The sequence below is a fragment of the Ciona robusta genome, unplaced genomic scaffold (genome assembly GCF_009617815.1).
Source record: "Ciona robusta unplaced genomic scaffold, ASM961781v2 AP042741.1".
Taxonomy (NCBI): Eukaryota; Metazoa; Chordata; class Ascidiacea; order Phlebobranchia; family Cionidae; genus Ciona; species Ciona robusta.
The window spans coordinates 60881-82622 of NW_028323120.1; the positions used below are offsets into that span (position 1 = coordinate 60881).

The window sequence follows — 21742 nt, forward strand, 5'->3', positions numbered from 1 at the left end:
TTTTTGAAAATTTAGTTTTATAATTATTGCCTAACAGATTAATATATAGTTAACGTAAATTAAAAATTCGTTTTATACCAAAAGCGTATTTTTGAAAATTTAGTTTTATAATCATTGCCTAACTCATTCAGTATTCCCAGACGGTCACCCATTCAAGTACTAACTGAACCCGAGATTGCTTGACTTCCGAGATCGGACGAGATCGGGTACTTTCAATCTGGTATGGAGATAGGCAGAATACTTTATTGAATCTTGATTAATATATAGTTAACGTAAATTAAAAAATCATTTTATACCAAAAGCGTATTTTTGAAAATTTTGTTTTATAATCATTGCCTAACTCATTCAGTATTCCCAGACGGTCACCCATTCAAGTACTAACTGAACCCGAGATTGCTTGACTTCCGAGATCGGGTACTTTCAATCTGGTATGGAGATAGGCAGAATAATGTTTTTAATCTTGATTAATATATAGTTAACGTAAATTAAAAATTCATTTTATACCAAAAGCGTATTTTTGAAAATTTAGTTTTATAATTATTGCCTAACTCATCCAGTATTCCCAGACGGTCACCCATTCAAGTACTAACTGAACCCGAGATTGCTTGACTTCCGAGATCGGGTACTTTTAATCTGGTATGGAGATAGGCACAATAATGTTTTGAATCTTGATTAATATATTGTTAAGGTAAATTAACAAATCATTTTATACCAAAAGCGTATTTTTGAAAATTTTGTTTATAATTATTGCCTAACTCATCCAGTATTCCCAGACGGTCACCCATTCAAGTACTAACTGAACCCGAGATTGCTTGACTTCCGAGATCGGGTACTTTTAATCTGGTATGGAGATAGGCACAATAATGTTTTGAATCTTGATTAATATATTGTTAAGGTAAATTAAAAAATCATTTTATACCAAAAGCGTATTTTTGAAAATTTTGTTTATAATCATTGCCTAACTCATTCAGTATTCCCAGACGGTCACCCATTCAAGTACTAACTGAACCCGAGATCGCTTGACTTCCGAGATCGGGTACTTTCAATCTGGTATGTAGATAGGCAGAATTAGGTTTTGAATCTTGATTAATATATAGTTAACGTAAATTAAAAAATCATTTTATACCTAAAGCGTATTTTTGAAAATTTAGTTTTATAATTATTGCCTAACTCATTTAGTATTCCCAGACGGTCACCCATTCAAGTACTAACTGAACCCGAGATTGCTTGACTTCCGAGATCGGGTACTTTTAATCTGGTATGGAGATAGGCACAATAATGTTTTGAATCTTGATTAATATATTGTTAAGGTAAATTAAAAAATCATTTTATACCAAAAGCGTATTTTTGAAAATTTTGTTTATAAGCATTGCTTAACTCATTCAGTATTCCCAGACGGTCACCCATTCAAGTACTAACTGAACCCGAGATTGCTTGACTTCCGAGATCGGGTACTTTCAATCTGGTATGGAGATAGGCAGAATTATGTTTTGAATCTTGATTAATATGTTGTTAACGTAAAAAAAAAATCATTTTATACCAAAAGCGTATTTTTGAAAATTGTGTTTTATAATCATTGCCTAACTCATTCAGTATTCCCAGACGGTCACCCATTGAAGTACTAACTGAACCCGAGATTGCTTGACTTCCGAGATCGGGTACTTTTAATCTGGTATGGAGATAGGCAGAATAATGTTTTGAATCTTGATTAATATATTGTTAACGTAAATTAAAAAAATCATTTTATACCAAAAGCGTATTTTTGAAAATTCTGGTTTATAATTATTGCCTAACTCATTCAGTAATCCCAGACGGTCACCCATTCAAGTACTAACTGAACCCGAGCTTGCTTGACTTCCGAGATCGGGTACTTTTAATCTGGTATGGAGATAGGCACAATAATGTTTTGAATCTTGATTAATATATTGTTAAGGTAAATTAAAAAATCATTTTATACCAAAAGCGTATTTTTGAAAATTTTGTTTATAATCATTGCTTAACTCATTCAGTATTCCCTGACGGTCACCCATTGAAGTACTAACTGAACCCGAGATTGCTTGACTTCCGAGATCGGACGAGATCGGGTACTTTTAATCTGGTATGGAGATAGGCACAATAATGTTTTGAATCTTGATTAATATATTGTTAGGGTAAATTAAAAAATCATTTTATACCAAAAGCGTATTTTTGAAAATTTTGTTTTATAATCATTGCCTAACTCATTCAGTATTCCCAGACGGTCACCCATTCAAGTACTAACTGAACCCGAGATTGCTTGACTTCCGAGATCGGACGAGATCGGTTACTTTCAATCTGGTATGGAGATAGGCAGAATTATGTTTTGAATCTTGATTAATATGTTGTTAACGTAAAAAAAAATCATTTCATACCAAAAGCGTATTTTTAAAAAATTTTGTTTTATAATCATTGCCTAACTCAATCAGTATTCCCAGACGGTCCTCCATTCAAGTACTAACTGAACCCGAGATCGCTTGACTTCCGAGATCGGGTACTTTCAATCTGGTATGTAGATAGGCAGAATTAGGTTTTGAATCTTGATTAATATATAGTTAACGTAAATTAAAAATTCATTTTATACCAAAAGCGTATTTTTGAAAATTTAGTTTTATAATCATTGCCTAACTCATTCAGTATTCCCAGACGGTCACCCATTCAAGTACTAACTGAACCCGAGATTGCTTGACTTCCGAGATCGGGTACTTTCAATCTGGTATGGAGATAGGCAGAATAATGTTTTGAATCTTGATTAATATATTGTTAACGTAAATTAAAAAAATCATTTTATTCCAAAAGCGTATTTTTGAAAATTTTGATTTATAATTATTGCCTAACTCATTCAGTATTCCCAGACGGTCACCCATTTCTAACTGAACCCGAGATTGCTTGACTTCCGAGATCGGACGAGATCGGGTACTTTCAATCTGGTATGGAGATAGGCAGGATAATGTTTTGAATCTTGATTAATATATAGTTAACGTAAATTAAAAATTCATTTTATACCAAAAGCGTATTTTTGAAAATTTAGTTTTATAATCATTGCCTAACTCACTCAGTATTCCAAGACGGTCACCCATTCAAGTACTTAACTGAACCCGAGATTGCTTGACTTCCGAGATCGGACGAGATCGGGTACTTTCAATCTGGTATGGAGATAGGCAGAATACTTTATTGAATCTTGATTAATATATTGTTAAGGTAAATTAAAAAATCATTTTATACCAAAAGCGTATTTTTGAAAATTTTGTTTTATAATCATTGCCTAACTCATTCAGTATTCCCAGACGGTCACCCATTCAAGTACTAACTGAACCCGAGATTGCTTGACTTCCGAGATCGGGTACTTTCAATCTGGTTTGAAGATAGACAGAATTATGTTTTGAATCTTGATTAATATATTGTTAACGTAAATTAAAAAAATCATTTCATACCAAAAGCGTATTTTTGAAAATTTGTTTTATAATCATTGCCTAACTCATTCAGTATTCCCAGACGGTCACCCATTCAAGTACTAACTGAACCCGAGATTGCTTGACTTCCGAGATCGGACGAGATCGGGTACTTTTAATCTGGTATGGAGATAGGCAGAATAATGTTTTGAATCTTGATCAATATATTGTTAACGTAAATTAAAAAAATCATTTTATACCAAAAGCGTATTTTTGAAATTTTTTTTTTATAATCATTGCCTAACTCATTCAGTATTCCCAGACGGTCACCCATTCAAGTACTAACTGAACCCGAGATTGCTTGACTTCCGAGATCGGACGAGATCGGGTACTTTCAATCTGGTATGGAGATAGGCAGAATAACGTATTGAATCTTGATTAATATATTGTTAACCTAAATTAAAAAAATCATTTCATACCAAAAGCGTATTTTTGAAAATTTTGTTTTATAATCATTGCCTAACTCATTCAGTATTCCCAGACGGTCACCCATTCAAGTACTAACTGAACCCGAGATTGCTTGACTTCCGAGATCGGGTACTTTCAATCTGGTTTGAAGATAGACAGAATTATGTTTTGAATCTTGATTAATATATTGTTAACGTAAATTAAAAAAATCATTTCATACCAAAAGCGTATTTTTGAAAATTTGTTTTATAATCATTGCCTAACTCATTCAGTATTCCCAGACGGTCACCCATTCAAGTACTAACTGAACCCGAGATTGCTTGACTTCCGAGATCGGACGAGATCGGGTACTTTTAATCTGGTATGGAGATAGGCAGAATAATGTTTTGAATCTTGATTAATATATTGTTAACGTAAATTTAAAAAATCATTTTATACCAAATGCGTATTTTTGAAAATTTTGTTTTATAATCATTTCCTAACTCATTCAGTATTCCCAGACGGTCACCCATTCAAGTACTAACTGAACCCGAGATTGCTTGACTTCCGAGATCGGACGAGATCGGGTACTTTCAATCTGGTATGGAGATAGGCAGAATACTTTATTGAATCTTGATTAATATATAGTTAACGTAAATTAAAAAATCATTTTATACCAAAAGCGTATTTTTGAAAATTTTGTTTTATAATCATTGCCTAACTCATTCAGTATTCCCAGACGGTCACCCATTCAAGTACTAACTGAACCCGAGATTGCTTGACTTCCGAGATCGGGTACTTTCAATCTGGTATGGAGATAGGCAGAATAATGTTTTTAATCTTGATTAATATATAGTTAACGTAAATTAAAAATTCATTTTATACCAAAAGCGTATTTTTGAAAATTTAGTTTTATAATTATTGCCTAACAGATTAATATATAGTTAACGTAAATTAAAAATTCGTTTTATACCAAAAGCGTATTTTTGAAAATTTAGTTTTATAATCATTGCCTAACTCATTCAGTATTCCCAGACGGTCACCCATTCAAGTACTAACTGAACCCGAGATTGCTTGACTTCCGAGATCGGACGAGATCGGGTACTTTCAATCTGGTATGGAGATAGGCAGAATACTTTATTGAATCTTGATTAATATATAGTTAACGTAAATTAAAAAATCATTTTATACCAAAAGCGTATTTTTGAAAATTTTGTTTTATAATCATTGCCTAACTCATTCAGTATTCCCAGACGGTCACCCATTCAAGTACTAACTGAACCCGAGATTGCTTGACTTCCGAGATCGGGTACTTTCAATCTGGTATGGAGATAGGCAGAATAATGTTTTTAATCTTGATTAATATATAGTTAACGTAAATTAAAAATTCAGTTTATACCAAAAGGGTATTTTTGAAAATTTAGTTTTATAATTATTGCCTAACTCATCCAGTATTCCCAGACGGTCACCCATTCAAGTACTAACTGAACCCGAGATTGCTTGACTTCCGAGATCGGGTACTTTTAATCTGGTATGGAGATAGGCACAATAATGTTTTGAATCTTGATTAATATATTGTTAAGGTAAATTAACAAATCATTTTATACCAAAAGCGTATTTTTGAAAATTTTGTTTATAATTATTGCCTAACTCATCCAGTATTCCCAGACGGTCACCCATTCAAGTACTAACTGAACCCGAGATTGCTTGACTTCCGAGATCGGGTACTTTTAATCTGGTATGGAGATAGGCACAATAATGTTTTGAATCTTGATTAATATATTGTTAAGGTAAATTAAAAAATCATTTTATACCAAAAGCGTATTTTTGAAAATTTTGTTTATAATCATTGCCTAACTCATTCAGTATTCCCAGACGGTCACCCATTCAAGTACTAACTGAACCCGAGATCGCTTGACTTCCGAGATCGGGTACTTTCAATCTGGTATGTAGATAGGCAGAATTAGGTTTTGAATCTTGATTAATATATAGTTAACGTAAATTAAAAAATCATTTTATACCTAAAGCGTATTTTTGAAAATTTAGTTTTATAATTATTGCCTAACTCATTTAGTATTCCCAGACGGTCACCCATTCAAGTACTAACTGAACCCGAGATTGCTTGACTTCCGAGATCGGGTACTTTTAATCTGGTATGGAGATAGGCACAATAATGTTTTGAATCTTGATTAATATATTGTTAAGGTAAATTAAAAAATCATTTTATACCAAAAGCGTATTTTTGAAAATTTTGTTTATAAGCATTGCTTAACTCATTCAGTATTCCCAGACGGTCACCCATTCAAGTACTAACTGAACCCGAGATTGCTTGACTTCCGAGATCGGGTACTTTCAATCTGGTATGGAGATAGGCAGAATTATGTTTTGAATCTTGATTAATATGTTGTTAACGTAAAAAAAAAATCATTTTATACCAAAAGCGTATTTTTGAAAATTGTGTTTTATAATCATTGCCTAACTCATTCAGTATTCCCAGACGGTCACCCATTGAAGTACTAACTGAACCCGAGATTGCTTGACTTCCGAGATCGGGTACTTTTAATCTGGTATGGAGATAGGCAGAATAATGTTTTGAATCTTGATTAATATATTGTTAACGTAAATTAAAAAAATCATTTTATACCAAAAGCGTATTTTTGAAAATTCTGGTTTATAATTATTGCCTAACTCATTCAGTAATCCCAGACGGTCACCCATTCAAGTACTAACTGAACCCGAGCTTGCTTGACTTCCGAGATCGGGTACTTTTAATCTGGTATGGAGATAGGCACAATAATGTTTTGAATCTTGATTAATATATTGTTAAGGTAAATTAAAAAATCATTTTATACCAAAAGCGTATTTTTGAAAATTTTGTTTATAATCATTGCTTAACTCATTCAGTATTCCCTGACGGTCACCCATTGAAGTACTAACTGAACCCGAGATTGCTTGACTTCCGAGATCGGACGAGATCGGGTACTTTTAATCTGGTATGGAGATAGGCACAATAATGTTTTGAATCTTGATTAATATATTGTTAGGGTAAATTAAAAAATCATTTTATACCAAAAGCGTATTTTTGAAAATTTTGTTTTATAATCATTGCCTAACTCATTCAGTATTCCCAGACGGTCACCCATTCAAGTACTAACTGAACCCGAGATTGCTTGACTTCCGAGATCGGACGAGATCGGTTACTTTCAATCTGGTATGGAGATAGGCAGAATTATGTTTTGAATCTTGATTAATATGTTGTTAACGTAAAAAAAATCATTTCATACCAAAAGCGTATTTTTAAAAAATTTTGTTTTATAATCATTGCCTAACTCAATCAGTATTCCCAGACGGTCCTCCATTCAAGTACTAACTGAACCCGAGATCGCTTGACTTCCGAGATCGGGTACTTTCAATCTGGTATGTAGATAGGCAGAATTAGGTTTTGAATCTTGATTAATATATAGTTAACGTAAATTAAAAATTCATTTTATACCAAAAGCGTATTTTTGAAAATTTAGTTTTATAATCATTGCCTAACTCATTCAGTATTCCCAGACGGTCACCCATTCAAGTACTAACTGAACCCGAGATTGCTTGACTTCCGAGATCGGGTACTTTCAATCTGGTATGGAGATAGGCAGAATAATGTTTTGAATCTTGATTAATATATTGTTAACGTAAATTAAAAAAATCATTTTATTCCAAAAGCGTATTTTTGAAAATTTTGATTTATAATTATTGCCTAACTCATTCAGTATTCCCAGACGGTCACCCATTTCTAACTGAACCCGAGATTGCTTGACTTCCGAGATCGGACGAGATCGGGTACTTTCAATCTGGTATGGAGATAGGCAGGATAATGTTTTGAATCTTGATTAATATATAGTTAACGTAAATTAAAAATTCATTTTATACCAAAAGCGTATTTTTGAAAATTTAGTTTTATAATCATTGCCTAACTCACTCAGTATTCCAAGACGGTCACCCATTCAAGTACTTAACTGAACCCGAGATTGCTTGACTTCCGAGATCGGACGAGATCGGGTACTTTCAATCTGGTATGGAGATAGGCAGAATACTTTATTGAATCTTGATTAATATATTGTTAAGGTAAATTAAAAAATCATTTTATACCAAAAGCGTATTTTTGAAAATTTTGTTTTATAATCATTGCCTAACTCATTCAGTATTCCCAGACGGTCACCCATTCAAGTACTAACTGAACCCGAGATTGCTTGACTTCCGAGATCGGGTACTTTCAATCTGGTTTGAAGATAGACAGAATTATGTTTTGAATCTTGATTAATATATTGTTAACGTAAATTAAAAAAATCATTTCATACCAAAAGCGTATTTTTGAAAATTTGTTTTATAATCATTGCCTAACTCATTCAGTATTCCCAGACGGTCACCCATTCAAGTACTAACTGAACCCGAGATTGCTTGACTTCCGAGATCGGACGAGATCGGGTACTTTTAATCTGGTATGGAGATAGGCAGAATAATGTTTTGAATCTTGATCAATATATTGTTAACGTAAATTAAAAAAATCATTTTATACCAAAAGCGTATTTTTGAAATTTTTTTTTTTATAATCATTGCCTAACTCATTCAGTATTCCCAGACGGTCACCCATTCCAGTACTAACTATTTTTGAAAATTTTGTTTTATAATCTTTGCCTAACTCATTCAGTATTCCCAGACGGTCACCCATTCAAGTACTAACTGAACCCGAGATTGCTTGACTTCCGAGATCGGACGAGATCGGGTACTTTCAATCTGGTATGGAGATAGGCAGAATAACGTATTGAATCTTGATTAATATATTGTTAACCTAAATTAAAAAAATCATTTCATACCAAAAGCGTATTTTTGAAAATTTTGTTTTATAATCATTGCCTAACTCATTCAGTATTCCCAGACGGTCACCCATTCAAGTACTAACTGAACCCGAGATTGCTTGACTTCCGAGATCGGGTACTTTCAATCTGGTTTGAAGATAGACAGAATTATGTTTTGAATCTTGATTAATATATTGTTAACGTAAATTAAAAAAATCATTTCATACCAAAAGCGTATTTTTGAAAATTTGTTTTATAATCATTGCCTAACTCATTCAGTATTCCCAGACGGTCACCCATTCAAGTACTAACTGAACCCGAGATTGCTTGACTTCCGAGATCGGACGAGATCGGGTACTTTTAATCTGGTATGGAGATAGGCAGAATAATGTTTTGAATCTTGATTAATATATTGTTAACGTAAATTTAAAAAATCATTTTATACCAAATGCGTATTTTTGAAAATTTTGTTTTATAATCATTTCCTAACTCATTCAGTATTCCCAGACGGTCACCCATTCCAGTACTAACTATTTTTGAAAATTTTGTTTTATAATCTTTGCCTAACTCATTCAGTATTCCCAGACGGTCACCCATTCAAGTACTAACTGAACCCGAGATTGCTTGACTTCCGAGATCGGACGAGATCGGGTACTTTCAATCTGGTATGGAGATAGGCAGAATAATGTTTTGAAACTTGATTAATATATTGTTAACGTAAATTAAAAAAATCATTTCATACCAAAAGCGTATTTTTGAAAATTTTGTTAACCCAAATCTATACAGCAACCGCTCTCCCAATACAACACACCCCACACCACTCTACAATACAATAAGAATACAATTCCTAACACTCCACAAAGAAAACTTCACCTGGGAAAGTTCGAAACTAAAACCTATTTATACTACGCTACAAGGAATGTCCGGTGTTGAAAATAAAAATAAATGGGGAAATAATACCTTGGAAAAAAATAAATTGTGTGACTAAGAGCGTTAAGCCATTCTTCAGCAACATAGAAAGGGACATGCACTACAAGATTGCAAATAAAGCTTATCTATTTGGAGATTTTTACAAAAAATTTGCATCATATTATTTTAAAGGGCAATTACAAATTGTAAATTTTGCCATATGCCGGTGGACAATATATCCCACATAATGCAAGAATGCGCGATCACAAATAAATTCTTCAATCAAGTTTGCAATTATGCTAATAAAATTTTTAATTATAAATGTGAAATAACCAATCAACTACTAATGTATAATATTCCCCACGGTAAACAAATTGACAATATTGGATTCCTAAAGCTCATCTCAATGGCAAAAATAGTAATTCTCGAGAGCAAACAAAAATTGGATCACGACAATGCTTACACTTGGAACAACAAGGAATTTATAAAATATAGGTTATGGATGGTTTAAACCAAATTTAAAACAGCGGTCATAGGAATGTCTCAAAAATTTGGTGCTGGAAATACCAAAAATACTCTTAAAATAACTAACCTAGAAAAACTATAAAAAAGGCTTAAATGTACAGGTCACCACTCATTTACTTTTACCTGTCATGTACCAATTATATTCGCCTTTTTCGTTGTATGAGTACAAGCAAATATATTCTATGGTTTATAAAACATGTGACAAAATATAAACAAGCGTTTTTTGTTAAATTTGATTATTTTCTCTACAAGAAGAATTACCCCTTTTCCCTCCTCCCAAAAAAGCATCATTTCTTTCCGTTAGCTGATAATATGTTCATGCAAAAGAATCCCGTATTCATTTCATTCTGCAATTTTTATATCCTTGTTTGAATGTTTTACTGCGTACTGTGTTTCTAACAGGAAATGTGTCCTTGTTTTTAATAATAATAAAAAAAAGATCAAGTGTAGTAGTATCTGTTCTTCTCAGTTTAATACCTGGGACGGAAACGATTCGTTTCCTCTATGTATTAATCCCTCTATGGATTTTTGAACACAGAGCATGGTGCTGGAGCTTGCTCCACCCTGCTCACGGGTTGTCCTGGTATTGCAGTACCTCCAGGTTCGGCCCACATTCCACTCTGGTGGAATAATAACAAACCAATAAATAAACAAACAAACACATTCTCCGTATATATGCAAGGTTCATCCCGCGTTCCAATATGGAAGAGTAAAATTTGTCAAAGAAAACAGTCCCGAATAAACGTCTAAAAAGTAGTCAAACTTGTGTAACTTTCCAGGAGAGAGAAGCGGTATGTACAGAAAATAGATTTATGGGCAGCTGTTAGGAATTTTGTAAGTTGGGGGTTACAGGAATTAGGGGCTAGGGGTAGGTGGTGACGTTGGGGGATCGCGGTTAGTGATAGCGACTGTGCATGGGGTTAGGGTTGGTGACTTCAAGGCTGAGGGTTTTTTATTACATTCATTGAAGCTGGAACCATTCACAAAAAACTGAGAAGACCGATATAAAATATAGTTTAAGCCTCGGCCCATATTCTTACCTTATTCAAATAGAATGCCCGAACATGTCGGGCATTTTTGATCTCCGAAATCGAGCGAGTATCGGCCAAGCAAAAGAATAAAGTTTGAACACCGTCGCCAAATGTTCCAAAACTGTACCAATTGTCCAGACGGCGAGAAAAAGGGGGCTACAATAAACAAACGCCAATACGTTCCATTTCCAAGGCCGTTGTTCCATTTTGTTCCAATTGGTGGTGAAGAACGCGGCGCGCCAGGCGCAAAGGATGACACGCAAAATCGTGAAGCGTTCCATATTTTACCCCTATTTTAGGCCCCACCCAAAATTTGGTTTTGTACTTTTACTAATAAAGCGAGAATTCCCGAGGGCTGTTTCATTTTTTCCATTAATTGTTGTTGTACCTCTTGCTGTTACAGTTGTTATTTTTCTAGTTATTGTTCGAATTATTTAAAAAAAATATATATAAAATTTTTATTTTTGAGGGGGAGAGAGTGGCAAAAAAAGAGAAGAGGAGGAAAGATAAGGAGGACCAAGAGCAGAACGCCGTTGGAGAAATCATGTGACTTCGATCAATTCAAATTATCCCGTGTGTCTGGTATAGCCAAGTTCCACCGGGGTGCGCCAAAGAGCAAACGCATTTAAACCGCTTATCTCGAATAAGTGATCCGGAGGACCTACAGAGGTATCGCTTCTCGGCTCTTCTCGCTAAGATCAAGTGTGGGTTCTTCTTCAAACAAGAAAAAAACGGTTCTTTTCAGAACCCAGAGATATTTTCAGATTCAACAACGAAGCGATCAATCCACTACAGCAAGATCTTGGCGACCAACTACACCTGCAGCCTCCCGTCGACTCTTCACCACCTGCGCACCTCCCTCCGACTCCAAGCGGCAGACAGTGGCACCACCAGCACTCCAAGGGTCCACAGCCAGATGAGTGCACCCCCCACTGCTAGGAAGAGCTAGGCATTGCCCGCTGTGGGCCTTGTGCTGACTGTCTGCCGCTGATTGGCACGTTAGGGAGGCTGCTGAAGCCGAAGGACCCGCGCCGGGAACTTTAGGTCTTTAACTAAAATCTGTAACACTAAAGTTGGAATACTGGATTACTATTGGATTACTACTGGACAATAACCTGATCTACAACAACCAATTGGATTACAGAACCAAATTACAATCTCAACTACAAACAAAAAGTGAGTCCCCGGCCGGGTTTCTATATTACCCAATTACTGTTTTTACAATTTTAAAATTTTATAGTATTTTACTAATTTTTCCGCCTCGCTAGCAGCAAATTGGCACCCCCCCTAAAAAAAAAATAGATAACCCTCCACCACCTAAACCCCGGTCACCCCCTCAGAACTAATTGGAACCCGGATCTTTTCCCTCTATCAAATTTCCGGTTCAGCTTGGCTTAATTACCTAAAACCCGTCTTTATTTTATCCCTTTATTGCCCCTTAAACCAAATTACTCAAATTGAAATCCGGCCAAATTGCCTTGCTGAACCACCATTTTTGTTTTTCTTATAAAAGTAAATTTTTCAACAACCCAAAATCATAAATTTAATACGGTTATCTGATTAGTCTAAATTCTGTTATTGACAAAACCTCCATACCAACCTTAATCTTATCATTATCTTCACCCAGACTGCTCAATCTAGTTCTTTTTTTCTTTTCAACCAATAAGGAGGGGTTTTCTTTTGGTCTGTTGTTTTATAGTTTACCGTTATAATAGTCTGTTGCCCTATAGTTTTCCTTGGCTTATTTCTGGTCTGCTATATAGTTGGTGCCTCTAAAACAGGGGTTCCCAAACCGCGGCCCATCTGCGGCCCGCGGGAGAAAAATAAATGGCCCGCAGAGGACTTTAAATAATTACCGATTTACATACGTAGATAAGTTCACAAATGCATGTATTACTTTAAAAAATCTTCTAAAATCGTTTTATTAATTTATCTGATAATCTACATTGCCTTTGTTACGTCACAAGAATAGTTATGACCGTCACAGCATCAACCAACCTTTCACGCTCGTTACTCTGGTAGGAGTTTTACATGGGTTGTAAAAATGGCCGAAAAGAAGCGAAAACTAGTGAGTGAAAACAGACAGTTTTTAGAAAAGTGGCAACATTCGTACTTCTTTGTACAAAAAGACCAGGCATGCATATGCCTAGTATGCAAGCAGGCTATTCCTGTATTAAAAGAATACAACTTAAAACGACATTATGAAACAAAGCATTTGGAAAAATTTAAACATTTGGTTGGTGATGATAGGATTGCTAAATATAAATCACTCGAAACATCTTATAAAAGTCAAAAAAACATGTTTAAGAAAATGTCAAGTGAAAGTGAAGCGACAGTAATGGCCAGTTATGTTGTTTCATATAATATTGCTCGAAGAAGTCGCCCTTTTATCGAGGGTGAGTTTGTACGGGACTGCATGCTTCAAGTTGTAGAGCTGCTTTGTCCGGAACAGAGAAGTAAATTTGCGAACATTAGTCTTTCCAACAACACAGTAACTCGGCGCATTGAAGATATTGGTAATGATATTGATTTACAAATGAATGAATTACTCGAAAATTTTACTCATTTTTCTATTGCATTGGATGAGAGCACCGACTTGAGCGATACGGCACAGCTACTTATATTCATTCGCGGAATTACAGACAAATTTGAAGTTCACGAAGAATTGTTGTCTTTGCAAAGCTTAAAAGGGCAAACTCGTGGTGTCGATATCTTTGATGCTATTTGCAGTGCCTTTTGTCATCATAACGTTGACTGGAATAAACTAGTGGGAGTCACTACTGATGGTGCTCCTTCTATGGTCGGGAAAAGATCAGGTTGCGTAGCACTTCTAAAATCCAAGTTTAATGAAATAACAAACAAAGAATTAATTACTTACCATTGCATCATTCACCAGGAAGCTCTAGTTTTGAAAGTTCTCCAAATGAAAAATATCATGGATGTCGTAATTAAATCAGTCAATTTTATTCGCAGTAGAGGACTTAATCATCGCCAGTTTAAATCGTTTTTGGAAAGCCTTAACTCAGAGCATGAAGATGTTGTTTATTTCACCGCGGTCCGATGGCTGAGTACAGGAGCAACACTAAGCAGATTTTTTCATTTGCGCCAAGAAATCTTTGAATTTTGCAAGGAAAAAAACTACGATATCCCCGAACTTCAAGAAAATGAATGGCTTTGCGACTTGGCGTTTTTGGTCGACATTACTGCCATAATGAATTCTTTAAACTTAAAACTCCAGGGCAAAGGCAAATTGGCTTCAAGCTTGATCGATGACGTCCGAGCAACAGAACGAAAGTTAGTTCTGGTTAGATCCCAGTTGCTTGACGAAAATATTTTGAATCTTTCAATGTGTACGAAATTTGCAGATGAGAATCCTGCCGCAAGACATTTATTTTTTAACACTAAGTATAGCGAAACAATCACGCGTCTACTGGATGTATTTTCGAGAAGATTTGATGACTTTCGAAGCCGTAGTACAGAGTTTCAATTATTTAGAAACCCATTTCAATGTGCGGTAGAAACAATGCCCACCAAATTCCAGTTTGAATTAATTGAGTTGCAGGAAAATACAACAGCAAAAGATAAATTCAAAAGCGAAGAGCTGTTGACGTTTTATCAAAACTTGAACAATGATACTTATCCCGTGCTGTTGACACATGCCAAAGAAATGGCTTGTTTGTTTGGATCCACGTACCTCTGTGAGCAGACGTTTTCCGTGATGAATATCAACAAATCAAAACTTCGTACCAGATTAACAGATAGTCACCTGGGGGCTGTGCTAAGAATTAATTGTACAAAATTGAAAAATAATTTCACAGAAATCCCAACTGCACAAGTCAAAAGTAAAAAGCATGATTGATCTATAAATAGCCTACTTCAATCTATAAATAGCCTACGCCAATACGCGTCGCGTCGCAAATATAGCGAGGAAAACCTTCTTCGCTTGGCGGCCCGTCGCATAATTATGATTTCACATATTGGCCCGCGATTTCATAAGTTTGGGAACCCCTGCTCTAAAATATAATCATATCGAAGAGTGCTAGCGATTATCAATAATAACTCACCCACCAGTATTGCTGTGCATCCACGCAGCACCACGTCTGCCATCACGTACAGTGCGCTTGCTGCCTTGTGTTTTTGTTTTGCAGACACCACTGGACGATAGATGGCGACTTCGTCTTACTCCGCTTCATCGGGGAATGTTCAGACCGAGGTGCGTTGCGTCTACCACGGAAAAGGAGACTTGTTGCTGGAATGCCCAGTTGCCCATTGCCCTAGCATACACCCCACAGTTGCCACAATCACAAAACACTTAAAAAAACATCACACACCTCAATTCGAACAGATAACCACTAAAAATCTCACAATAACATATACATGCAGTCAATGTAGTTTCTCCACCACCGGTCTCACACAACACCACATATCCAAACACTTCAAAACATGCAAAGGCGTGGAAGGCAACAAGGGTCGATTCTGCTGCCCTGCATGCGGTACCAGGTGGGCTCTTTTGTGTAAGGCACGGCGGCACCATTTTAATAATGTCCACTTGGGAGTATGACTAAGGCACGGCGGCACCATTTTAATAATGTCCACTTGGGAGTATGACACCCCTCCAATTGCCGCTTTCTCTGGCACACCCTTACAATTGTATTAATAAGGCCCTAACATATTCATGCCCTCTCCCCCCCAACCAACTACTTTGCCCTTTGTGGTCGTGCTCCCTCACGATCTTAAATAAACCTCTTTCAAGCGTGCAGCAGCTGAAACGGCACATGGCGACGGCTCACAAGGCCATAGTCATGTTCCAACTCAGTTGCGGCAGGTGCTCAGAGCTCGTTGCCACTGCGGGAACCCTCCAATTGGCAAAGGGCCACTGGGCATCTTGCCAAGCTTCTTCCCCCAAGGGTGGGCGCATTTCGCCCACTCCACTTGCTAATCTACCCTCTACTTCCTTAACAATCTCCCCTTCCAACCTGCTCCCTTCCAACTCTCCTCTCCAAGCTCCCCCCCCCAAAGTAGCACCCTCGTCCCTACGGCCTGTAAAGCTCGAGTCCCCATTCCCTCTTTCCTACGCGGCGGCTGTGAAGTCACCTTTTTCATCATTCCCCCCCCCGTTAATTTTTATAAACCTTACTTCTCCTACCTACCCCCTTAGGATGTTCTGGCGTAACTGGAACATCCTCCGTCACTGCTCCTTACACCGGGTCGTTCGAGGCTGTGTCCGAGAGCGACTCGTCCCCCATCCTCGGTCGAAATCGCCGGCGAGGACTTCCCTTAAATTCCTCTGCGAGTTCCGGCTCGCGGGGGTCTTCCCCGATCCTGGGAAGGTCGTCCCTTCGACCCGTACCAGCCCCCTTTACGCTTTGCCTTTCTCGACCAGTCGCTGGTCCAATGATTTCCTGTGAAGACCACAGCGCCCCGCCCCCCCCCCCCCTTCCGTTCGCTCGAGCTCCCCCAGTCCTAACTCCCCAGCATCCGTAAGCTCCGTGGAGGCGCACTTGTCTGACTTGTTAGACAAAGTGTCTTCCGGAGAACTGCGGCCGCTGTCCCCCACCCTCCCTTCTTCAGGCTTTTTTGGGCCTCTGTTGCCACCCACTCCCCCTCCCCAACCTACCCCCGTGGCCGAAAAGGCATCTCCTTCATGCCTTTGCTACCAACCCTGTAGAGGTTTAAAAACCGCGTCCACCGCACGGCCATCCCCTGCCTCACAGAGGGTTGGCTGCGACGCGGACCGAACAGGGCCTTCGCTGAAGTTTTTCCCCCATAGTTAGACCCCCTAAATTCCCCCGGTCGGGCGCCAAAGTAAATTCCAAGTCCAAACCCCCCCGGCGTCCGACCACGCCGTGCCAAGCCAATTGAGCCAGGGACCGAGTCGGCATCACCCGTTGATGTCGACACTATTAGTAGTTTGGTTCAGGAACCTTGTACTCCAGAGAACAGAACCCCGGATTTTTTTACGAGCGAAAGTGGCTCGTGAGTATTTTAAATATTCACGAGCGGGAGGGATTCAATTTTTTTCAATTTAACCGGGATTTGGAGTATTGGACGCAGTTGCTTTCTGGCTCCCAGAAGGAAGCTTCGCGCGTCCTACAATCGTGGTGCGGCGAATCGAGCGATGAAAAACCGCAATTCCGGTCGTAAGGATTTCGATCCTCGGCCGGTAGCAGGCCACAGTAGTGGAGGTGGCACCGAGCTCGGTTCGCGGCCAGGATACCGTAAGGGCGCACATCTTCGTGGCGACTTCTGGAGGGACATGAAAGGGACGGTCCGTAAGGTACTGGATGGTTCGAAAGGTGACCGTCGCTGCGGGTTTCCCCTCGATATCATAGAGCGGAAATTTCGCAGTGATCTTGCCGCCGACGCAGAAGTCCAGTGAGGAAGTTGAGGCGGTCCTCAGTGGCGTAAACGTTCAGTCCGCTCCGGGCTCGGATGGCCTCTCTTATCGATTTTGTAAGGGCCTCGATCCTAGTGGTCGATTGTTGTCGCGCCTTTTCGAAATCGTTAGGAGGCACGGTCGTATTCCGGGCGCGTGGCAGACTTGTAGCGTCACCCTGCTCTGCAAAGATGCTCAGGGTGACACGTTCAGGACGTGGGAAACTGGAGACCGATCAGCATCTGCCGCACCTTGTACAAATTGTACGCGGCTGTGATCGCCAGACGTGTTCAGACTTGGGCGAAACAGGGCGGGGTGCTCTTGGCGCCCCAGAAAGGGTTCATGCCAGTTGAGGGTGTGTTCGAGCACGTCTTTATGTTGGATACCGTCCTTTCCGACGCCAAGCTGAGGCGCAAGAATCTTCTTGCCGTCTTCCTTGACGTTCGGAATGCGTTCGGAAGCGTCCGGCATGAATGCTTGCTCGAAGTTCTTGGCACTTCGATGCTCCCCATTACTTGGTTGAACTCGTGAGGGATGTTTACACCGGTGCGACCTGCCGTGTTAGATCTTCGGCTGGTGAGACCGGTGATATACCCTGTGATCGAGGTCTCCGGCAGGGCTGTCCCCTGTCTGGCATTCCCCAACCTGGTAATGGAGGTGCTAATATCAGGGTTCAGTGCCGGGAATGATGGCTACCGGATGGCTTGCTTAGGTGGAGTGCCTCACTCAAGTCCTGGCCCACGCTGACGATTTGGTGGTAGTCACGGAAAATCGTGATCAGATGCTACGTCAGCTGAGTGTGTGTGAGGAATTCGGCCGTTGGGCAGACCTTGCATTCAATCCCCGCACCGGATCCCAGCTGATCAAGGATTTCCGTGCAAGGCTTCAACGGCTGTTTACATCGTTCCTCACACCACAGCAGAAGCTGATCGCTCTGAAACGGTTTCTGCTGCCAAGTCTTAGCTTTCATCTGAGGGTTCGTCCGATTGCGCGGTCTGAGCTGATCGCGCTCGACCGTCGCGTGCGCGAGTGCCTTAGGGTGGCGTTTCGCTTGACCAAGCCCTCCTCGTGTCAGGCTGTGTTTCATACACCGACTGACATTGGTGGTCTGGGTGTCCCGTCGGTATGCAGTGAGAGCAGCATACTGACGATCGCCCAGGGGTTCAAGATGGTAACGTCACCCGACGGCACAGTGTCCGCGACAGCTTCGGCGCGCGTGAAGCTCTACGCCGCTAAATTTCGCGGCCTCACCGAAGCAGGTCCTTCGGACTGGGCGCGTTATCTATCTGGTGATGACGTCAAGGGGAATGCACTCGCAAACCCGGCGCTAACCTGCCTTCTGGCCTGTGGACTCGCGTCCGCTGTGCCAGCAGGCAGTTAGGCGCTGTGTGGCGCGTTTGCCCTGAAAACGGCATTACTGTCCTGGTGCGTAATTCTGTGATTACCTCCCGAGACCGACGGAAGCTCATCAGATCCTTCCACGATTGCTCTAATCAGCAGTGGAAGGAGCAGTGGATGCAGCACCCCAACCAGGGGAAGACCGCTGCAGCGCATATATATGGCTTATGCCGATGCGAACCGCTGGGTGAAGAAGCCGTCGGTTATAAAAACCTCATACATACTTCTTTGCATTGAGGGCGCGCTTGAACCTGTTACCCACCAGGGTTTTACGAGCTATTTATAGCAGGGACCAACACCCGGACATTTCATGCCGACGTTGTGGTGCGTCAGTTGAGTCCCTCCCGCATGTACTAAACCATTGTCCTCCCAATATGAGCATGATACTCGGGAGGCATAATTTGGTACTGCAGGAGGTTCTGAACGCGGTATACAAAACCCAGTTCAAAGAGATATCCGTTGATCGAACGGTCCCCGAGCACATGTCGGCGACAGGTGAGGCTTTGCGGCCTGACATAGTGGCACGGCGGAAGACGGTTCCGTCGTGGTCGTCGACGTGGCTTGCCCGTTCGATCAAAAAGCGAACTTTGATGAGGCGGCAAAACGGAAGCTCCTAAAGTTCGACAAGCTTTGTTGCAATATCACTGCCTCCACAGGGAAACCTGTGGAGTCATTCGATAGTCGTGGGCTCCTTGGGGAGCCTCGCGGAGGGTCTGTCCATCTCCCTCTGGGCTTTGGGAATAACCGGTTTTGCTCGCTCTAAGCTCGTCGCTTGCTATCAAGGGTAGCCAAAAGATCTGGTGTTCTTGGCCAGCTGCAGTCCCGGCAGAGTAGGCGAGATCGTGAGCTCTACACCGCTTCACGATTTGACGAGTTCTTCTTGAGTCGATCCCCAACGGCAACGCACTCCAAATTTAGTGACCGCATGGCGACGCCACTGATCTCCCAGTCATCCGTGCTCCGAGGGCACTTAAGGGGAACCGATTCACTGATGCTGCGCAAGTTGGCGGGGGCGCACTCACCAATGGAAGATGAGGGAGCCCAACGATGCCCCGAACTACCGCCCCGTCCCCACGCACCGTGTTCCTTGTGAGTAATTATTTTCACTAATCCAGGGACGGGGCCATGAACTGAACTATGTCTGCACGTTGCCCCGCCTAGCCTCGGCCACAAATAAATAGTCAAGCCGGGGGGGCGTACTACCAATTGATTCGGATTTGGCGGGGCCCATCACGCGCCTCCGCCCCCACACACAAAAACACTTTTAAACTCTTCGGTTCCCCAACCACTACAACAAAGCGAGCGGCCCCTATTAGATCCAATTTTAAAATTTTAAATCAGTGCCCTTAACTTTTTTACGTGTTGTGTTTTTTGTATTTTTTCCCACAGATTTTGTATTTTTATATTTTATACACAACACTATTTTTATACACTACCTTGCACTGTCCCACTTTTTGTAATTATCACTTTTTACCTTTTATGCCGCTCGCTGAGCGCTCCTTGCACGGATGACCAGACAAACTTATAAAATTATAACATTGTTTTAATTGTCGCGGGCTATCAGTGGCGCCCCCTTGCGGCCGTGAAAGCCCTTTTCACCTTAATTCGCCCCTTAGTCAAAATTTTTCCCTAATTGCCTATAAAAGCGTTGCCGTCGACTCGAACTCGTCCTTTTTACCGCCTCTCTGTTTACTGAACTATGACCAGCTTGGCTGTGTAAGTCGGCTTTAATTCGCCGGCTTCACATTATATTTTTTGTTGGGTAATCTGTTTTTTTTTCATAATATAAACCATTTGGCTTAAAATCACCAATCCCCATCATCCACCTGGTCACCCATTGAAACATCTCTTTTTAGTCAATTATTTTTTCAGATTACCCCTCCCAAATTGCCATATAGTTTAACACCCCGTTTGCCAAGTTGGTTTTTTCCCCATCCCCTTCTGTCCTTCCGGTAATCCCATAACATTTTATTCTTAATTCGGCCCCATAAGTAGTGTAATCTTAAGACGAAGTCCCCAGAGGCCCGGTCCATGACAAAGAAGTGGGGGGACCGGACCTCTGGGGGGGCCTCTCAGCCCCCCTATTACCACCAACATACCAGTATTTTATTTTTTCTTTCTTTTTATTAGTATTTATTTATATTGCCGTCCAACTGCCGTGTCGTGGCGCAGGGGGGTTCCCTCTGTCGGCCCAGTGGACGACCGTCTATAAAACAGGCACAGGCAGCAGGCACTTATCACCCTGTACCTCCGGGTACCGGAGGCTGGTTTTCAGCGCACTGTATGGCCAATTTTATTCATTGCATTGACCTGAAATTCCAAACAAGAATATTGGAGACTGTCACCAGGATTGGACAAGCGACAGTAGATATCACCTGCACGAGCAGGATAACCGCCCTGGAGTTATTAGACCTGCTCCAGAGGAAAAACGGGGTACATGCCTTGCTGTACCACACGGCACAAACCTGGGTGAAGGTCGGTAGAATACCTTCACCGCTGGAGAACAGAACCAGGATATCATGGAGGTTCTCCAGCAATTCGCCAAACCTCATTCTACGAAGGTCGAATACCAATGATATAAAAATGGGGTAAAAACCGGTGTCCGAGCCTACCAGCTCAACACCACCGACCTACAGAGCCACCAGATCCCGAGCTACATCCGGGTGAAGGGCTGCCTGCTCTGGGTGAGCTCTACCCAGGGCAACCGAAGACCTGCAGAGGATGCGGGGAAGTGGGGCACCTCTTTGGCCCAAAAGGTCGAGAGCCCCGGAAGGAGCTCTGCCGACGGTTGTCTCGGCAAAAAAGAAG

At 40.4% G+C, this 21742-nt stretch overlaps 1 protein-coding gene, 1 long non-coding RNA gene, 5 other non-coding genes and 36 pseudogenes across 7 annotated transcripts; 3 read left to right on the top strand and 40 right to left on the bottom strand.

Moving 5' to 3' along the window:
• Positions 1 to 115: 115 nt before the first annotated feature.
• LOC149724046 (5S ribosomal RNA) lies at positions 116 to 234 on the bottom strand. The gene has a single exon (XR_016386833.1). It is a non-coding gene; the product is annotated as a 5S ribosomal RNA (ribosomal RNA).
• Positions 235 to 333: 99 nt separating this feature from the next.
• On the bottom strand, positions 334 to 442 carry LOC149724047 (5S ribosomal RNA; annotated as a pseudogene).
• Positions 443 to 541: 99 nt separating this feature from the next.
• Positions 542 to 650, bottom strand: LOC149724048 (5S ribosomal RNA; annotated as a pseudogene).
• Positions 651 to 748: 98 nt separating this feature from the next.
• LOC149724049 (5S ribosomal RNA) lies at positions 749 to 857 on the bottom strand (annotated as a pseudogene).
• A 98-nt stretch (positions 858 to 955) lies between these two features.
• On the bottom strand, positions 956 to 1064 carry LOC149724050 (5S ribosomal RNA; annotated as a pseudogene).
• Positions 1065 to 1163: 99 nt separating this feature from the next.
• On the bottom strand, positions 1164 to 1272 carry LOC149724051 (5S ribosomal RNA; annotated as a pseudogene).
• Positions 1273 to 1370: 98 nt separating this feature from the next.
• LOC149724052 (5S ribosomal RNA) lies at positions 1371 to 1479 on the bottom strand (annotated as a pseudogene).
• A 98-nt stretch (positions 1480 to 1577) lies between these two features.
• Positions 1578 to 1686, bottom strand: LOC149724053 (5S ribosomal RNA; annotated as a pseudogene).
• A 307-nt stretch (positions 1687 to 1993) lies between these two features.
• LOC149724054 (5S ribosomal RNA) lies at positions 1994 to 2112 on the bottom strand (annotated as a pseudogene).
• A 99-nt stretch (positions 2113 to 2211) lies between these two features.
• LOC149724055 (5S ribosomal RNA) lies at positions 2212 to 2330 on the bottom strand (annotated as a pseudogene).
• A 306-nt stretch (positions 2331 to 2636) lies between these two features.
• Positions 2637 to 2745, bottom strand: LOC149724056 (5S ribosomal RNA; annotated as a pseudogene).
• A 100-nt stretch (positions 2746 to 2845) lies between these two features.
• LOC149724057 (5S ribosomal RNA) lies at positions 2846 to 2959 on the bottom strand (annotated as a pseudogene).
• Positions 2960 to 3058: 99 nt separating this feature from the next.
• On the bottom strand, positions 3059 to 3178 carry LOC149724058 (5S ribosomal RNA; annotated as a pseudogene).
• A 99-nt stretch (positions 3179 to 3277) lies between these two features.
• Positions 3278 to 3386, bottom strand: LOC149724059 (5S ribosomal RNA; annotated as a pseudogene).
• A 99-nt stretch (positions 3387 to 3485) lies between these two features.
• On the bottom strand, positions 3486 to 3604 carry LOC149724060 (5S ribosomal RNA; annotated as a pseudogene).
• A 100-nt stretch (positions 3605 to 3704) lies between these two features.
• Positions 3705 to 3823, bottom strand: LOC149724061 (5S ribosomal RNA). The gene has a single exon (XR_016386834.1). It is a non-coding gene; the product is annotated as a 5S ribosomal RNA (ribosomal RNA).
• A 100-nt stretch (positions 3824 to 3923) lies between these two features.
• Positions 3924 to 4032, bottom strand: LOC149724062 (5S ribosomal RNA; annotated as a pseudogene).
• Positions 4033 to 4131: 99 nt separating this feature from the next.
• LOC149724063 (5S ribosomal RNA) lies at positions 4132 to 4250 on the bottom strand (annotated as a pseudogene).
• Positions 4251 to 4350: 100 nt separating this feature from the next.
• Positions 4351 to 4469, bottom strand: LOC149724064 (5S ribosomal RNA; annotated as a pseudogene).
• Positions 4470 to 4568: 99 nt separating this feature from the next.
• LOC149724065 (5S ribosomal RNA) lies at positions 4569 to 4677 on the bottom strand (annotated as a pseudogene).
• A 187-nt stretch (positions 4678 to 4864) lies between these two features.
• LOC149724066 (5S ribosomal RNA) lies at positions 4865 to 4983 on the bottom strand. Its single transcript, XR_016386835.1, has one exon. It is a non-coding gene; the product is annotated as a 5S ribosomal RNA (ribosomal RNA).
• A 99-nt stretch (positions 4984 to 5082) lies between these two features.
• LOC149724067 (5S ribosomal RNA) lies at positions 5083 to 5191 on the bottom strand (annotated as a pseudogene).
• Positions 5192 to 5290: 99 nt separating this feature from the next.
• On the bottom strand, positions 5291 to 5399 carry LOC149724068 (5S ribosomal RNA; annotated as a pseudogene).
• Positions 5400 to 5497: 98 nt separating this feature from the next.
• LOC149724069 (5S ribosomal RNA) lies at positions 5498 to 5606 on the bottom strand (annotated as a pseudogene).
• A 98-nt stretch (positions 5607 to 5704) lies between these two features.
• LOC149724070 (5S ribosomal RNA) lies at positions 5705 to 5813 on the bottom strand (annotated as a pseudogene).
• A 99-nt stretch (positions 5814 to 5912) lies between these two features.
• On the bottom strand, positions 5913 to 6021 carry LOC149724071 (5S ribosomal RNA; annotated as a pseudogene).
• Positions 6022 to 6119: 98 nt separating this feature from the next.
• LOC149724072 (5S ribosomal RNA) lies at positions 6120 to 6228 on the bottom strand (annotated as a pseudogene).
• A 98-nt stretch (positions 6229 to 6326) lies between these two features.
• LOC149724073 (5S ribosomal RNA) lies at positions 6327 to 6435 on the bottom strand (annotated as a pseudogene).
• A 307-nt stretch (positions 6436 to 6742) lies between these two features.
• LOC149724074 (5S ribosomal RNA) lies at positions 6743 to 6861 on the bottom strand (annotated as a pseudogene).
• Positions 6862 to 6960: 99 nt separating this feature from the next.
• On the bottom strand, positions 6961 to 7079 carry LOC149724075 (5S ribosomal RNA; annotated as a pseudogene).
• Positions 7080 to 7384: 305 nt separating this feature from the next.
• LOC149724076 (5S ribosomal RNA) lies at positions 7385 to 7493 on the bottom strand (annotated as a pseudogene).
• A 100-nt stretch (positions 7494 to 7593) lies between these two features.
• On the bottom strand, positions 7594 to 7707 carry LOC149724077 (5S ribosomal RNA; annotated as a pseudogene).
• Positions 7708 to 7806: 99 nt separating this feature from the next.
• On the bottom strand, positions 7807 to 7926 carry LOC149724078 (5S ribosomal RNA; annotated as a pseudogene).
• A 99-nt stretch (positions 7927 to 8025) lies between these two features.
• On the bottom strand, positions 8026 to 8134 carry LOC149724079 (5S ribosomal RNA; annotated as a pseudogene).
• Positions 8135 to 8233: 99 nt separating this feature from the next.
• LOC149724080 (5S ribosomal RNA) lies at positions 8234 to 8352 on the bottom strand (annotated as a pseudogene).
• Positions 8353 to 8531: 179 nt separating this feature from the next.
• Positions 8532 to 8650, bottom strand: LOC149724081 (5S ribosomal RNA). The gene has a single exon (XR_016386836.1). It is a non-coding gene; the product is annotated as a 5S ribosomal RNA (ribosomal RNA).
• A 100-nt stretch (positions 8651 to 8750) lies between these two features.
• LOC149724082 (5S ribosomal RNA) lies at positions 8751 to 8859 on the bottom strand (annotated as a pseudogene).
• Positions 8860 to 8958: 99 nt separating this feature from the next.
• LOC149724083 (5S ribosomal RNA) lies at positions 8959 to 9077 on the bottom strand (annotated as a pseudogene).
• A 178-nt stretch (positions 9078 to 9255) lies between these two features.
• LOC149724084 (5S ribosomal RNA) lies at positions 9256 to 9374 on the bottom strand. The gene has a single exon (XR_016386837.1). It is a non-coding gene; the product is annotated as a 5S ribosomal RNA (ribosomal RNA).
• A 1167-nt stretch (positions 9375 to 10541) lies between these two features.
• Positions 10542 to 10746, top strand: LOC149724085 (U2 spliceosomal RNA; annotated as a pseudogene).
• A 2311-nt stretch (positions 10747 to 13057) lies between these two features.
• LOC149724086 (general transcription factor II-I repeat domain-containing protein 2-like) lies at positions 13058 to 14373 on the top strand. Its single transcript, XM_089893330.1, has 2 exons — positions 13058 to 13976; positions 14134 to 14373. Exons 1-2 carry the CDS (start codon positions 13205 to 13207, stop codon positions 14226 to 14228), a joined length of 867 nt encoding a protein of 288 aa, XP_089749456.1. The 5' UTR covers positions 13058 to 13204; the 3' UTR covers positions 14229 to 14373.
• Positions 14183 to 14959, bottom strand: LOC149724087 (uncharacterized). The gene is made up of 2 exons (XR_016386769.1): positions 14855 to 14959; positions 14183 to 14534 (listed from the first exon to the last, which is right to left on the bottom strand). It is a non-coding gene; the product is annotated as an uncharacterized LOC149724087 (long non-coding RNA).
• A 103-nt stretch (positions 14960 to 15062) lies between these two features.
• On the top strand, positions 15063 to 20251 carry LOC149724088 (uncharacterized; annotated as a pseudogene).
• The last annotated feature ends 1491 nt before the right edge of the window (positions 20252 to 21742 follow it).